Source organism: Salvia miltiorrhiza, chromosome 5, assembly GCF_028751815.1.
Source record: "Salvia miltiorrhiza cultivar Shanhuang (shh) chromosome 5, IMPLAD_Smil_shh, whole genome shotgun sequence".
Lineage (NCBI taxonomy): Eukaryota > Viridiplantae > Streptophyta > Magnoliopsida > Lamiales > Lamiaceae > Salvia > Salvia miltiorrhiza.
In genome coordinates, this window is record NC_080391.1 from 10,080,254 (window position 1) to 10,097,710 (window position 17,457).

General features: G+C 35.7%; 3 protein-coding genes and 1 non-coding gene across 4 annotated transcripts; 2 read left to right on the forward strand and 2 right to left on the reverse strand.

Moving 5' to 3' along the window:
- The first annotated feature begins 9,584 nt into the window (after nucleotides 1–9,584).
- LOC130985898 (thymidine kinase a-like) lies at nucleotides 9,585–13,339 on the forward strand. The gene is made up of 4 exons (XM_057909067.1): nucleotides 9,585–10,195; nucleotides 12,330–12,474; nucleotides 12,622–12,743; nucleotides 12,825–13,339. Exons 1-4 carry the CDS (start codon nucleotides 9,852–9,854, stop codon nucleotides 13,078–13,080), a joined length of 867 nt encoding a protein of 288 aa, XP_057765050.1. The 5' UTR covers nucleotides 9,585–9,851; the 3' UTR covers nucleotides 13,081–13,339.
- LOC130985896 (pentatricopeptide repeat-containing protein At4g16470) lies at nucleotides 10,189–12,469 on the forward strand. Its single transcript, XM_057909065.1, is given in 2 exon segments — nucleotides 10,189–12,068; nucleotides 12,330–12,469. A coding segment is annotated over 1 exon segment (1,632 nt). The 3' UTR covers nucleotides 11,821–12,068; nucleotides 12,330–12,469.
- A 463-nt stretch (nucleotides 13,340–13,802) lies between the features above and the next one.
- On the reverse strand, nucleotides 13,803–13,876 carry TRNAT-AGU (transfer RNA threonine (anticodon AGU)). Its single transcript has one exon. It is a non-coding gene; the product is annotated as a tRNA-Thr (tRNA).
- A 1,282-nt stretch (nucleotides 13,877–15,158) lies between these two features.
- LOC130985897 (putative pumilio homolog 8, chloroplastic) lies at nucleotides 15,159–17,192 on the reverse strand. Its single transcript, XM_057909066.1, has 5 exons — nucleotides 16,785–17,192; nucleotides 16,202–16,706; nucleotides 15,978–16,137; nucleotides 15,486–15,902; nucleotides 15,159–15,402 (listed from the first exon to the last, which is right to left on the reverse strand). The coding sequence occupies exons 1-5, from the start codon at nucleotides 17,014–17,016 to the stop codon at nucleotides 15,217–15,219; spliced, it is 1,500 nt and encodes a 499-aa protein (XP_057765049.1). The 5' UTR covers nucleotides 17,017–17,192; the 3' UTR covers nucleotides 15,159–15,216.
- Between the last annotated feature and the right edge of the window lie 265 nt (nucleotides 17,193–17,457).

Below are 17,457 nucleotides of genomic sequence, written 5' to 3' on the forward strand. Positions count from 1 at the left end.
ATTTTGACAATTTTTTACAATTTCGAACTGTATTGTCCTTAATTTGGGCGGACCGGATCGGATTGAGTGTGGGTTCGGATGATACTTTTGGCACTAATGTTATAATTTGTACCAAAAGTATCAATTACTTAGAACAAAAAAATACCATATAATTTGATACTTTTGGCACTAATATTGTCATTTGTTTTAATTAATTTGATACTTTTGGCACAAATTATATAACATTAGTGCCAAAAGTACCACCCGAACACGCGTGCCCAACCCGATCCGGTCCGTCCAAATTAAGGACAATATAGTCCGAAATTGTAAAAAATATCCAAAATTTATGTTTTTAAGGATGAATAGCCAAATATTGAATTCTATTGCTCAATATGGTTATCTCAAAAATTGAGTCCATCTTTTCTTTTCTTTTCTTTTATTCATTTATTTATTTATTCTTCTTTGGTGAACCTTAACTGCTACATTTGATTTGCCACAGCACATAGCATATTGCTCCTTAGTTAGATCGATAGCTGAATGGTGGAGTAAGTGATTTTGTGGCTAAAAATCATGACTTGTAATTACACTAACGTATTTTAGGTGAATTTTATATTGTATAGGGCAGCCTACTAGGAGTACAACCTAATATATTGATATCATCGAGGATATGTAGTATAATCTACTTTTTGAATGGTACTATATTTTAGTGTAGGTGGTAATGGTATGGATAGAAATGATAAAACCGTCTAAAAAAATTTGTGGTAAAAGAGACTAACTTATAAGTTTTGACAAATTAGAAATGAACATTACATTTACCCCATCATTTTCAAAATTTGTCATTGGAACAGATATTGAAACATCTTTTGTTGAGTTCATAGAAACCGATAATAAATCATATTTAAATAAATCAAATGTAACGAATTTGAACTTATAAAAACATGAGACATTTGGCCTTAGGAATATCTATTTTATCACTAAACTATTCTCTAAGAGAGTTAGAGAGATATTCAATTATATATATTGCACATCAAGCCCTTTAATTTTAAGTGAAAATTACCATTTCAAGACTTATAATATATACCCTAAAAAATAATTATTCATATGATGCAGGATGTCTCGAAGTTGCATTGCTTTAGAAAATGTAGATAACACACAAATTTATTAGTGCATAACTAAAAGGAGAAAGGAGTAAAGAGTAATAATATGTAACGCAAAACATTAGAAAATAAATAACAGACATGCTTGCTTCATGTGAAGGCAAGGCACGAAATGTAATGGACGGTATCGTCACATGCTACAAATTGAGATACGTTGGTCAGTCACAATTTGTAATTAATTATCTTTTTACCCCAATGCATCCTACTGTTGGATTTGTATTATTGTATACTAAAAATAATTATCTTTTTACCTCCAATGCATCCTATTGTTGAATTTGTATACTAAAAATAAAAATATTTTATATTTATATACAATAATTTCTAAGTTCGTTATCTTATCTTCTATCTGAATTATTCAAAATCACACACACACACACACACATACATATATATATATATATCCAATTATCTTTATATAAGTAGATTATGTGATTTGTTATAAATAACAGAAGACCATATAATTGAAATAGCCTTATAAGATATAAAATTGATCATAGGCGAGAAAACTCTAGGACAAATTGTTGATTTAGAATACAGTATAGATAAAAGTAGTTTGTTTTGGCTACTTGTCTATTAATTTGAGTACTTTGTGTCTTGTTTCTTGGATGATAACAATTATATATGACATTTGATAATTGTCATAGGTAATCGTATTCGGTATATGATGATAACTTGAAATGTTTATTACACTAACCTTGCAGGTTGATTAAGTTTGATTAAGTTTAGGTGCAATAATAAGGTTGAGTGATACTATTTAAAGATCAACAAGAAATTAATTAATATAAGCTATCGGAAGCTTTAATTAATTAATGGATGTTGAATATCTTAAATACAATGGTTCGATAAGTCTAAATACAAGACTCGATTCATCATCGACAATAAAAAAGGTAAGCCAATATTGATTATATAGTACAATGGATTAATATTTATGAATTAATTATGATATAGGCTGATCATATGAATTAATTCATTTGAGGCCCATTGTATTTCTTATATTTGATCTCTGTTGTGCCAAAAAATAACAGCTATAACAGACACTAAAAGAACGCAAGAAGGACATTGAACGTTGGATGTTGTATTGATTTCGGTTATAAAGTGTAGACAATGATAATAGATGATTTTACACTATAATTTTACATGTATTTATAGGCAGAGAACTAAAAATTCTAATAGGAATAAGACTCCTTTTAGACTTATAATAGGACTATGATTCTTCATATTTATCCATATCTTCGTGGTGATCTCCTTCTTTATTGGATATTTGATAGTCTCTGAGATAGCTTCAAATTCTGAAAAATCAGGGCTGCTAGACCGTGGACAACGCTGTTATTGTTGGATTGGTCTTAATCTCTCAGTCTTCAAGGGATGCATATTTTTGTCCTCATCAATCTCTGGACTAGCCCAAAGTCTCATGAGTTAGTAGGAGAAAAAAATAGTTCAACTCATAAGCTAGGCTCATATCTTGTATTTATAATTAATTATTATAAATACAAATTAACTCCCAGAACAAAATATATGTAATTTCATATTATAAAAAATTAGATTTTTGTGAGTAATTGAGTGGCGCCTTGTTGAGTGAGACTTTTCTCCGGGGAATCTTCGAAGATTATCGTACATCCGATCGTATTGAGTGGGATACAATCCAGAAGATCGAGTTGAAGACATATTTTCTTAGGAAATCACCTTCTGGCAATCTCCGTCGAACAACCATACCTTCTTCTACAGGACTCCGATTGAGACAAAGCAGGTAGCCCAGAAAGCTTTCTCAAAAATGAAAAAGTCATATATATGTCTGAGCAGAATGTGAAAGGAGATCAGTTTGAGAGGTCGAACGGGGAATCGAAGTTTGGTAGCATGTTCAGTAACTAATTGATGAATTCATCTTCGAATTCTTTAGGTATTTCTAAACTCCTATGTGCAATAATTAAATTAATAGAAATATGCTAGATTTAATCGACGTATGATAAATTTAGATAATCCAAAAGACGACCATACAGGAGAAATTAAATGTTAATTAATTTTAACATTTCTACATCTACAATATGCAATACCTTTTCTAGAGTTGGCACTTTACAAGAAAAAAAAAATCCTCAAGTTATTTAATTATCTGGAAAACATCTTACAGGGAGTACTAGATAATGCTAGTTCTTCATTTGAATAAATTAAACTAGTACTCCCTCCGTCCCAAACGAAATTTTCTGTTTTCCTTTTTGGACTGTCCCAAACGAAATGTCCTGTTTCATTTTTTGGCAATACACTCTCTCTCTATACTTAATATTTAAATAATTTCCACCAACTCACTTTATCTACTTTATACACATTTCTTAATTTTCGTGCCGAAAAGAAATAAGACATTTCGTTTGGGACGGAGGGAATACTATATACTAAGTAAAAAAAATCATATACTCCCTTCGTCCCATCTATCTTGAAACAATTTTATTTTTTAGCATTCCACCTATCTTAAGATATTTTTTTATTTGATATTTTTTTTTCTTTATTCACTTTTTTCACTTTTTCACATATCACACTTAACATATAAAATATCAATTTTTTAAATTTTGTATTAAATTTTTTGTCTCGAAATAATCGAAACGGAAGAAGTAATTAGTAGCAATGAAATTAACCATGTATAGAAAGTTGAGGTCTTGAGGATTTGAAGGGCTTGCTTTATTTGCCACTTTAAATAGGTATAGTGATTTATATATTTTTTTTAATAAAGTAAAGTGGGAGAAGTGTGTGAAGGGACAGAGAGAATCGCATGTTTGGGCGTCCACGAGATAACCCATCACCATCTCCATTATTAACTATAATTAAGACGACATATTTATTCATCTAATTAATCTTGATAATTTGCAAGATGCCGAGTCCATGTCTACCACGTTGTCATACATTAAAGTCTTGCTATAAATTCTTATAAAATCAAATATTATACAAAAAATATGCATAGTGTAGTCACGGAATTTTGTGAGAACGTATATTTGTATTAATTTTAAATTTTGGTATATTTTAGAATTTCATAAAATTCAAAATTAAATGAGATACTTTATTATTAATAAAGATTTTGTCATAATTTTTTTTTGATTGGGGGTATGGGGGAGGGGGAGCAGTGGGGTTTGAACCCTAGACCTCACTGTTCGTAGACAGGATAACGTATATTTGTATTAATTTTATCTCTGCCCATAAGTCAAATTTTGATATTGATATGTATATCAATCTTTAACGGTCAATAAAATCACATCACGTTGATTCTAGGCCCATAATTATACGGGCTCAAGCCTAAAGTCCTACTCTTCTTACAACCACAAATAGGGTCTCTATATCAGTTCTACGCATACCAAATCATAATTCAAGAGTTCAATAATTGGAGGAGAATTGTCTACAACATACTCATATGCAATATTCAAGGTGTCTCATCAAGATTCAAGACGTTCTTCGTGAAAGTAGTCCAAAGCTCAATTCAAACTCAAAGTCATAAAGCTCAAAGACCAAGTCAAATAAGATCTAGGATACATATTTGTCCAACAAATCTCAATTACTACTCAAAGATCATCAAATGATCAATTTGAAAAGAAGACTCAGATGATCAAATATAGATAGCAATTTGCACAAAACATTCAATCTACAAAAATTAAATACATAAATTTGTGTTTACACATACCCATAATGAAATAGGATTGAATCTATCACATTTGATTTTTCAAATGTGGATTATTCGTCATATGTGATTTATATGTTATTACAAATGAATATAAGTTTACTCAATGCGTAATATGGCTGTGGTGCACGGTTCATGCTCGCAGAGAATTCGACGAGCTATGTGGTTTGATCTCCTCAACAATAAGAATGACAATACAGTTTTCATCGAAGATTTTAACGCCATTCGAGGAACACATGAGCATCGTAGACCGATGGCCCCTCATGCTGCGGCTTGTCAGGAATTTTGTGAGTTCATTAATGACATAGGCATCTTAGAATCTGCTACTTTGGGCTTGAAATTTACATGGTCTGGTAAGAGGTTCTTTTCCTCTCACGCTGAATCCGTTTTGGACCGAGCTATTTTTTTGGTATTCGGTGAATACATTAGTTTTATCGCGTCTGGCCTCAAACCACTCACCAATTGTATTACAATGTCGCTTGATTAACAGTAGGTGCTCTCGGTCTTTTAGGATTTTAAAAATGTGGACTAGCATGAGGAATTTCACAGTATTGTTCAAAATGCTTGGAAATAAACCCCTACTGTTCATTGCTATATTAGGAAGGTGGTGATTAAACTACATACAATTAAAGCGATCCTGAAAGTTTGGAACATTGAGAGATTTGACAATTTTAACTCTCAGATTAATGAACAACAACATGTTCTTAATTTGTGATATTCAACACAAGATTTCAGAGATTAGGTACACAGATGCTCTCTTTGATGAGGAAGTCGCGACTTATGTGAAATTAAATTTGATTATTAACGGCAAGGATCATCTCTTTCAACAAAAGAACCGGGTTGCATGGCTTAAAGACATGGCGACTGAAATTCGACTTTTTTCCACAATGTGATTAAGTTTTGTCGATCTTAGATTATTATTCCACGCATGAAAGTAGACGTGCATGATCAGTTAGTAATTTCATCACATATTATGAGGTATTTCTCGAAGCTTTTCATTGAAACTAACGACACAGTGATTAATCTGGCAGAAATTGAAGCTATTATTAATCCTAAAGTTTTGCCCGACCAGGCTATCATGTTATGCAACATTCACGTAGGTGAAGAGGTCAAAGCTATTGTTTTTTCTATGAACCCTAATAGTTTGCCGGTTTCGAACGGTGTCTCTGAGGTCTTCTACCAGACATGCTAGTCGATCATTCCTTAGAGCATCCGCAATGGGGTTCCTTGATAGCCTACTTGATAATGGTTGTGTTGTTGAGTAGGTAGTGCTGCATTGGGGTTCCTTGATAGCCTACTTGATAATATTAGTTTTGATTTTATGTTTTTCATTTAAATTTTATTGCATAATTTAAATAACATATTTTTGTAATAGTTAAATACGCCATTAAACATAAAATTTAAAATTACCTAAAACATAAAAAAAAAATTGCATAAAAATTTAAAAACACTTAAAACATAAAATAAAATTACATAAAAATTAAAAACAACTAAAACATCATTGAAATTACATAATTAAAAGCCTAGGATAGACCACGACGCCTGAGCACGTCGGCGACCATGGACGCGTGCAACGCACGTTGTGCGTCCGTCATGTGCGTCGTATCCGTGTTCAGGAGCTGCATATCGAGCTCCCTCTCCCTGATATCGTTCCTCCGCTGGTACTGGGCGGTGAATGCCCTCATCTGCTCGTCGGTCCTGTCCAACCTCTCCACTATTGCCGGTGGAGGATCCGAGCTCGTATGCGACGCTGATGCCTTCCCTTTCCCCTTCGCCGCTGCCTTCGCCGCCTTGTTGGCAATGGGCCGGGCAGAAGAGATCTCCTCGCCCGACGCCGAGGTGGTGAAGCCGCCCTCTTCCGTGGTCTTTGTCCTCTTGGAGGCATGCACGTCTCCAACGAGGTACATTGACTTGAACTTGGGATTGTTCCAGAGAATTTTCCACGCGTTCCAGAAATTGAAGGAGGCCCTGTGTGGGCTTCGAGCCCTGAAGAAGATTTGGGCCTTGTCACGAAGCATATCATCCGAATGACCGGAGGGCCAATTGTTGCGCGTCTCCACCCAAACAGCTTCCCAGAGACGCACATCCACGCTCACCCGGGACCAGTGGCCTTGAAGTTGCTTGATCTTAAGGTCGACGCCGAGGATGGGGTTCACACGTGCGCAGATCCAACCCCAATACGCATCTCCCTTTTGATCCGTCCCACGGATGGCGTCGTTGGTCTCCTCCGCCCAAATTTGGACGATGAGATCCGTATGCTCGGGAAGGTAAGTATGACGGTACCTAGCTTCCTTGTCGTGCTTGATTTTGGTGGCCATTTCCTTCCTCCGGTCGCCTTTCTTTGGTGGGGAGACACTCTGTTGTGCACTGACCGGTTCCTCCTCGGGCGGGCTCTCCTCCAAGTTGATTCCTCCCATATCGGGATGATAATCGGAGGAGAGATCGGGGCACCAATTTTGATCGTAGAAAGGGTTGCGTGGATCCATGACGGAGAAAATTCTTGAAGAGAAATGGAGGAGATGGAAATTAGAGGAGAAGAAGAGGTGTGAAGATGGTGGGGAGAAGTTGGGGTTTTTTAAAGAGGAGAAGAAGAAAAAAAAATTGAAAACGGTCGGTCAAAAGTGCGCAAATCGAGAAGATGCAGTCAAAATTCGAATTTATCAAATTTTTCCTTTTTTTTATTAGGGCGCGTGCATTGCACGCGTCATCCTCTCTCCCCCTTCGAGCATACTCGAAGACTCGAGTATGCCTCGAGTACCTCCTCGTTGCAACGGTCTACCCGAGTGCAACGCACTACTCGAGGAGGCCCTCGAGTAGCTGCGTTGCAGGTGCTCTTAGGATGTTACCTAGGTTGTTCAAACCTTCTTCCGCAACTCTTTATCTTTCTCAAGGTTTGAATTTAACATTGTTATTTTGATTTTGAAAAAAAGGTGGCTTGTATATATGGTTACGAAGTTCCGTCCTATTATTTTGTCCAACTTTCTTTTGAAAATAATATCTAAAATTTTGACCTCAAGGTTAAATGAGTAGCAACCATGTTGTTTTTGTGAAGTAATTTGGATCCATCACTGAGCATTCGATTCATGATTGCATCATATTGGGTTCATAAGAGGTTAATTGCATGAAGCGTTCCTGCAAGGAATGTAATATGACGTGCAAAATTGATATTAGAAAAGCTTTTGACACGATGAAATTGAATTTTATTTATAAGGTTCTTAGTGCTTTCGTTTTAATCGCTGGATTTCTATTATTTTTTCTCTTCAGTCTTCAGCGAGACTTTCTTTTCTCTGTAATGGTGAGCTTCATGGGTACTTTAGGAGCAATCCTAAATTCATGTATTTAAGAGCAACATTTTAAGTTTATGTACAAAATCAAAAATAAATAAAAGCTTATGTATTTTAAGATAATAACCCCTATAAAAATGAAATTATTTTTTTGTCATGTTATAAAGCAATAATACCTATGAATAATATTTTCAATTAACAATACTTTTATGTCAAACATACATGTTCTCTTAGGTGCATTTGTAATTAATCTGCTTCAAGAATTTTCATATTTAAGTTAATCAATTAAATTAACTCAATTTTATTTTTTGTATGATAAAATATTATTATAAAATTTAAAACATTTTTTATAAATACAACATACAATATATTGGATTTTGATAAAATACACCTTCACACGCTACCTAATTTTGGATTATACCCCACCACTTATAAATATCTCATTTATTCTTACTTTTTACATTTTCAGCGCTCTCAATACTAATTAAAGGGGTTAAAGATTTTAAATACCACCTTTTAAAAATGATATGTTTTTAGCCCATCTTTAAAAACAACTCTTTTGTATACCAAAATGAATTAAAAGACTAAAATACCCTTTACGGTCCCCACCACTTTAATTTTCGCGCAACATGACACGTGCCCACGATCGTGGACACGATGGGCACGATCGTGTCCACCATCGTGGGCACGATGGGCATGATCGTGTCCACGATGAACATCATCGTGCCCACGATTGTGGACACGATCGTGCCCACCATAGTGATCATGATCGTGGGCACGATCGTGTCCACCATCGTGTCCATCATCATGATCGTGGGCACGATCGTGATCATGATCGTGGCACGATCGTGTCCACCATTGTGATCATGATCGTGGGCACGTGTAATGTTGCGCGAAAATTAAAGTGGTGGGGACCGTAAAGGGTATTTTCGTCTTTTAATTTATTTTGGTATACAAAAGAGTTGTTTTTAAAGAGGGGCTAAAAAACATATCACTTTTAAAAGGTGGTATTTTTTTATAAGTTTCCTCCTAATTAAAATACATTTTCACAATTTTCAATACTCTCAATACATTTTCATCACTCTCAAAAACACTCAACAATATTTTTTTTAATATTCGTGTCACTCCCTCCTAGAAAGTTCTTTATCGGACGAAGGGAATAATAGTTTAACTATTTAAAGAATATGAACTTAACTTCCATTTTTATTTATATAAATTTGGTGAAGTAGTTTTAAAATATTTTTTCAACTTAAAATTATAAAATATACATTAGTTCAATGTATGAATATAATAAAAATGATATTTTAATAATTAAATTAATTTCATATTATTAATTTTTTTCTTATAAATCATGAAATCTAAATCTATTCGTATTTATATATAATTAATTATTTTTAAAATATAAAATATTTATTGTGTATTGCATGAACGATATTTTAATTATTTAAAAACATGAATAATCAAACGCTTCAATATATTTTACTAGAATCTGATTTAAAATATTGGAAAATAAGGCGAAAGAAAAATAAAAATAAAAACAAAAACAAAATTAGTTTCATATCCTTTACCAATCACCAATTCACCATTGCCGTCGTCTTGACTTTCCTTCCAAGCCAAAAACCCTAACCCCTAAAACCCCTACATTTCTCAAAATCCCTTCCACCTTCGTTTCCCTCCTCTCACACATATCCATGTCTTCATATTATCAAATGATACATATAACTCAGTTAGCATTTCTCTGAGAAAATCCCGCATCAATTTACACTACAACAATAAATGTTTAAAGTTTCTAAAATGAAGTCACTCCTCGCTCTCAGTCCATCTTTCTCCAATTCCGCCGCTGCCGCAGCTTCTCTCAACCTCTACTTTTTTTCAAGACCCTCCACTCTTCTTCGGACAAAAACCAAGATTAACCCCTTGAAAAACCCTACTTTTTTTCCGGCCATATTTTCGGTCAATTCACACGCTAATTATACAAAACCATATAGTAGTAGTCAAAGTCAGGGCTTGTGCACGGATGGCCGTGCATCGGGGGAGATTCATGTAATTGTGGGACCCATGTTCGCTGGGAAGACCACCACCCTTCTTAAGAGAATGAAGTCAGAGAGCAGTAATGGCAGGTTGGATTGATTTTCTTTTTTTGTTGGCACTCATTGTTTTAGTTGTTAACTTTGTTTGTGAATGCGTTGCCTCTAATGAACTTTGTTGATTTAATTCGCTCATTTGTTGGGTTGCAATTTGTTCTGATATGTTCACAGCTTTCATTGTAAGATAAGTTTTATTGGATTTTGAGGGTTGTAGAATTGATAATAAAGCACTCAATGGTGCCATCAGTTACTTGCCTTGGAACTTCAATAAGTTTGGACTCTTATCATTTAGTTCAGAAGTTAGGATTTGACGCAATTTTGAGTTTAATGGTTGGATTAATTGTCACTATTGAGATATTCCCAGATTTCAGGGCAACAAGAATTCCGGCCAGTTGGATAGAACATTAAAGGATCTCTGTTTCACGGGGAGAGTTAAAGAAGCTGTTGGAATATTATGCTGCACAGGAGTGCAAGTGCATGCTGACACGTATTCACTTGTCTTGCAAGAATGCATTTTTAGGAAGGAATATAAACAGGGCAGAAGAATTCATTGGCAAATGGTGGCATTTGGATTCGTTCCCGATGAGTATCTAAAGATCAAGATTTTGATCCTGTATGCAAAGTCTGGAGATTTGGATTCCGCACACATTCTTTTTGATATGTTGCTAATGAAAACTTTGATTTCATGGAATGCATTAATTGCAGGATACGTGCAAAAGGGGATGGACGAGGTGGGCTTGAGTCTGTATCACAGGATGAGACAGCTTGGTTGGATGCCTGACCAGTACACCTTTGCCTCTGTGTTTAGGGCCTGTTCCTCTCTAGCTGTACTGGAACAGGGCAAACAAGCCCATGGTGTACTGATTAAGAGTCAAATTAACGGAAATGTTGTAGTTAATAGTGCACTTATGGATATGTATTTCAAATGCAGTAGCCCTTTTGATGGGTTTAGAGTATTTAATACGTCTTTGGACAGAAATGTCATAACTTGGACTTCATTAATATCTGGATATGGCCTGAACGGGAGAGTGTCTGAGGTCTTGAATTCTTTTCATCAGATGATAAGTGAAGGTGTCAAACCAAACCAAATCACGTTTCTTGCTGTACTTTCTGCATGCAGCCATGGAGGACTGGTGGATAAAGGGTGGGAATACTTTTCTTCAATGATGAGAGACTATGGTGTTCAGCCAAGAGGAAAGCATTATGCAGTCATGGTTGATCTTTTAGGCCGTGCTGGTAGACTAGAGGAGGCTTACGCATTCGTCCAAATATCACATTATAAAGAGCACCCAGCAGTATGGGGGGCTTTACTTGGCGCGTGTAGAATTCATGGAAATATAGATATGGTGAAACTTGCTGCGAAGAACTTCTTTGAATTAGAACCTGAAAATGCTGGAAAGTATGTAGTCCTGTCTAATGCTTATGCGACGTTTGGTTTATGGAAGAATGTCGCAGAGATTAGGAGGGTAATGAAAGGGTCAGGAATAAAAAAGGAGCCTGGTTATAGCATGATAGAGGTACGAAAGGAGGTCCATTTCTTCTTTATGGGACATAATACTCATAGTGAAACAGAACAGATTCATGGGCTGATTAGAGAATTAGCCTTTATAATGAAAGATGCTGGCGATGCCCCGGACTTCAATATTGAATTGGAGTAAAATTATAGTTCCTATGGTGATCAGATTTTATTGGTGTTTATTATCTTAGAAAGTCCAGAATTGGAATTCAGCTACATTTTTTCAGTAGCATAAATGCTCATCACTCATCAGTGGTGAGATATGGGAAATGTTAGATAGACGTGCCATATTTTCAGTTAGCAACTAATCAATTCCGACAGTTGGACTACTATGTTGAGAATAAATGCAAACTTTCTGCATAAAGACAACATGATGGACTGTATCTAAAGGTAGGGGTGTAAAGAATATCGTACATGCCTGCACTTCTCAGTTTGGGGATGAGCATCGCCAATATAGATTTATTTGATAGTCACTTGGAGCCATACCCTTCGTATGATGATGTTAACTTAATGCATGTTTCGTCATTCTTGGTGGTTCAATATTCCTCTTTTATGCATCTTTTGAATGTGATTTCATCTATAGCTGTGTGAAGCTATCTTTTCCTTGTATTGCTGTTGTGTCAAATCTTAGTTGGGCTTATGATTTTGCAGAAGTGTAGCCATAATAAAATCGAACAAAGACAATAGGTACGGGTTAGATTCTATTGTGACACATGATGGAGAAAAGTTGCCATGCTTGCCTGTAGCAGATCTCTCCTCAGTTCGAGAAAAGCTGGGTGCTGAGTTATATGATAAGGTCTAGTTTCTATCACATTTGACTTGGAAATACTCGGCACTGCCTACATGTTAGTTAAAGAAGCTAATATGCGGCATTCTTGTCAAGATTTCAAAAATGTAGTGCCATAGTATATTTGCTAATATTTGCTCTTTGCCTAACAAACAGCTAGAGGTGATTGGTATCGATGAAGCTCAGTTTTTTGAAGACTTGTACGATTTCTGCTGCAAAGCTGCCGATCATGATGGAAAGACTGTAATAATAGCCGGTTTGGATGGTGATTACTTGAGGTAGCAAGTTTGTTATCTTAGAAGACTAAGACTAGTAAAAAAGGCTAGCCTCTCTTACACATTGTGTGTTGTTGTTTGTAGAAGGCGCTTCGGTTCAGTACTTGATGTGATTCCCATTGCCGATTCTGTTACCAAACTGAGTGCCCGGTGCGAGGTTTGTGGTAAACGGGCGTTGTTTACATTGAGGAAGACAGATGAGACGGAAACAGAAGTTATTGCTGGGGCAGAAGTGTATATGCCTGTGTGCCGCAACCACTATGTAAGCGGACAAGTGGTTAAAGAGGCTACCAAAGCTGTGCTCGAGTCTCGCAATCTCAAGATTAGCTCCCTTTTATAGGGATATCTGCCTCTGCCTCTGCCTGTATTATTATGGGATCTTGTAGCTCTGTATAACTTTTTTCGGTTGTGTTATATTCTATCATTAGCTTGTGATTTATTGTTGTCTCCAGCTTACTTTGAGCTTTCCACCGTTCTAATCGTTGTAGAAAAAGATTTAGATTTGCAACCACGCAAATGGGAATACACAAAATTACCCATCTTTGTAAAAGTGTATCAAAACTACCAACGTTTAAAAATCTACACTACTTACTCGTTTATTTTTGAAGTATTATTTTAAGTGTATACAATTATTCATATTAATAAAAGTTAATTTAATTGTGTCAGACATTGAATTCCTCTTCATATATGGAAACACACATTCTTCCTTTTTTTCTCTCCCCATTTTTACATGTCTAGCTAAGAGGAAATCCTCTCTCTCGCTCTAGTCGTAATTACTTATGCAATGAAAAAAGTGTCAGCATCAAATTTTCTTTTCTGATAAACAAACCTTTAAAAATGAAAATGGGCATAAGGTAATACTAGTAAAACTAAAATATGAGTGTTTTTTATACCTACTTCTACCAGAGTGAGTATTAAAACAAATCCCCCAATACGAATCAAGAAATAAAAGACTGAAATGTGAAGCAAAATTTAAATGGGTATTTTCTGATACCACTTTTATAAAAGTGTATTAAAAGCAAATCCCCCAATTATCAATCAAAAAAATATTACAAACATTTTTGCTTTCATTGAGAGTTGAACTCAAGACCTCCCGCTTACTAAACGGGTGCTCTAACCAACTGAGCTATGAAAGCTTTGTTGATGTCGTATATGAAGAATACATTCAAATACGGAATTACAATAGTGCATCGAATGGTTTGGTACAGGCAGTCCCCGGTCCTAAATATATACTCCCTCCGTCCCTAAAATAACTTCCTCTTTTTCCATTTTGGGACTTCCCCCAAATAACTTCCTCTTTCTTTCTTTCCATTTTTGGACACATACCCCACCACTAATAATACTTTATTTATTCTTACTTTTCACTTTTCACCACTCTCAATACTAATTATAACACTTTTCACAACTTTCAATAATAATTATATCACTTTTTCTCTACTATCAATACACTTTACAACTTTTCATTAAAACTCGTGCCGTCCCCAAAGAAGAAGCCATTTCAGGGACGGAGGGAGTATATATATATATAGGGGTGGTTATTCAATAAACCACCCTTATTTTAAGAATTACGAACCAACAAAAATGCATGAATTTTATGTATAACACGCATGAATAAACTGTATAAAGGTATGAATTGCAAAAAATATTTTTTGTTACCTTTGGGATTCGAACTCAGAAGCATGAATTTATCCAACAAGGTGATGAATCAACCGTAGATCTTGATGATCTAAGGGCTGAAAATGGTTCTTAATTTATATTTTAAGAAGCGTTCTTATTTTAGCCTTCTCCTATATATATATATACTCCCTCGATTCCTAATGTATAATTGAGATTATCACAAAGATTAAAAAAAAATCATTGAAGATGAAAATATATAAGTAAATTTCTTAATAAGTCCATATTTATTATTTAAAAATGTATTAAAATTGGAGTAAATTAGAGAATTAAATAGAGATATAATAGTAAATGAGTGAAAAGACATTACTTTATAAGGAAATAAGCTTATATATATGGGACATCTGAAAAAGGAAAACAAGCCTATATATATGCGTCGGTGGGAGTATTTTTTTTGTTGAGAATTGGACGGAGGGAGTATTAATTTTGTGTTATTTTGAAATAATTTTAGGATGACTGTTGACTTTTAAAATTTATATGTTGAAATCATAAATTTGTCTATAATCAATTATATTTGAAATCATTTCTTAAATCATCTTAATAAATGAATAAATAATTATTTCATTGATCTCTTTTAAAAACAATTAATTTAAGTTATTACAGAAAAAAGAATCTTCCAGAAAACATTATTTTTGATGTAGTTCAAATAAAAAACAAGTTGGAAACAGTCAAATTAAAACTTCGTGATTCACATAAACATTAGAAAAGTAAAGATATAAAAAGAAACATGAGTATATATTATTGGTTAGCATCCCTACAATTATACAAAAATTAGAGTTTAGAAATATTGATAACAATTCCATTACAGCAGTGTGTCCTTATTAGAGCGCCAAACCCCACCATCTATTCTGTTTCGCCATTTGAAGCCAACCTCCTCTCTGAGATTGCCCAGCACGATCTTCCCGCTCATCGTCTTGCTCAGCTCTCTGTAATAAGGCTCCAGAGATCTTATCAGAGACTTGTGCAGCAGTTTGGTAAACCTATGCTCCTGCACAAAGTAACAGATGGAATGAATCGAAGTAACAAAGTAAAAGATGGCATGAGCCATTGATATTAATTAAAATATGAAACCTTGGTCATCTTGAAAGCCTTTTGAATGACATAGTTCCCGAATTGATTTTGAGCAAGGCGCAGAGATGCTTTAGGGGTTTCAACTATTTCCTTCACCACATAGACTAATCCAAGGTGGGAAACCTCCATGCATCTCTCCACCACATGGCTGCCTCCCGGGTGCAGGGCCAGCTCCACAAAGTGCCCTCGTAGGCCTAGCACGATGCCTGCACTCTCGTTTTTCAGGGACAGCGCGTTCTGCACCACGTAGTTCCCGTATGGGTGGTTTGAGAGCTCAGCTGAGCAATCTGCTATGCCCTTCAGAAGCCTTGATCTTTGCTCCCCGCTGATTTTCCCCACGGCTTCGTTTAGGGATATGCACCCCACTTTGTCTGTGGCTAGTTCTTGGCAGTGAAGTATTGCTTTCTCATACAGAACCTTTGATCAACCAATAAATTTCAGCATAATAGTAAAACATAAACAAGCAGATGAAGGGAAGGTTAGGTTAGGTACCTGATTATGATGAAGGAAGCAGTCGAAGCAAGTCTGTATCACCGATCTGGCTATTTCATGAGTCATTATAGCCAAAAACTGCGTGGATAGAATCTGTGTTATGGTGAAGGCGTGGCTCGACTTCTTCACCCTTTGGATGAGTTTGCAAATCGAATTTGCTCTGTGGAAACAGACAAAGTTATATATACAAATTAAATGTGTAATGTGGAATTTGAAGGGCATACCCTTGTTTGCAGAATGCAGCAAGTATAAAGGATTGGGCGCACGACAGCACATCTTCAAGGACTAAATCCAACTGGAGGCCTCGACACGCCTTAACGAGCTTTATGAAGACGAGGGACAGTGATCTATCCAGCATCATATCCAGATAAGAGCCCTGCAGAGTCAAAAGCAACATGCTCATCTCCATGCTACCTCCTCCATTCACAATTTCTTGCAACAAACTTAGGTCAAATCGAGGCCCAGTGGATTCGCCAGAAGCCGGACTGCTGCTGCTCGTAGACCCATAGTCGAAGCCGGTGTAAATTACGTTGTTTGTGATCGCAGTAGACCTCAAAGTTGAGTCTTGAAGGAAGACTGGATTGTTTTCGACATATTTAGATGTTGATGAATAGCCGTAGAGAGGCTCCATTGATGCTTGTTTATAGTCATACATATCAACGTAACTGTCTCTATAATCTTGCAATCCCATCAAACTCTGCTGCCCCTGATTTTGTGCAGATTCTTGTCCTACAAAATCAAGAAAGTCGACTTCTTAACCCTAATTGATAACACATGCATTTAAGAGAAAAGTAGTGCAATAAATACCCTGAGTCTTGAAGAAATTATGGCCCAACAAACTGCCACGATCAAGAGCAGGATTTTCCAGCAAAGCAGAAGCGGCGGCATTGCTACTTTCAGAAGCGGCGGGGGCTCCCACCTCCAAACTGCCGTCGCTCCACAGCTTTAAACTCCCAAAATGTATAATTACGCTTCTGGCATCAACGATTCCGGCGCCGTCTTCGCCATGATTGGGCGTTTGAGAAACTCGATTATCCATGCAGGCAGGGAGAGGAAACAGAATTAGTGATGAAGATGAAGAAATATTTGGAGGAGAAAGAATTTGAAGTTGGTTGGTTAAATAGAGCCGTTAGTTGTGATTTGAATGCGATTCGAATTAGGGTTTACGTTGACTGGTAATGAATTAAACGAATAATACAGAGGTTTTGTAAGGTGAAGATGAACGTTATTTTGTAATTAGACTTCTGATGACGCTAAACTTCTACTTATAGTAAAAGACTCTTCTTCTTCGCTTCTCCAAATACGGTAACTAGAGGGTTCGGTTTAGTGCTTAGGAACTACTTAACTCTTGCCAAATTCTCGCATTGCATATAAATTTTAATGTGACAATTACTCAATTATTGATTTAATCCAATTTTACTATTAATTATAATTCTAATTAAATTTATTGCTAAAACGACTAGCAAATAAACTAGCGTGA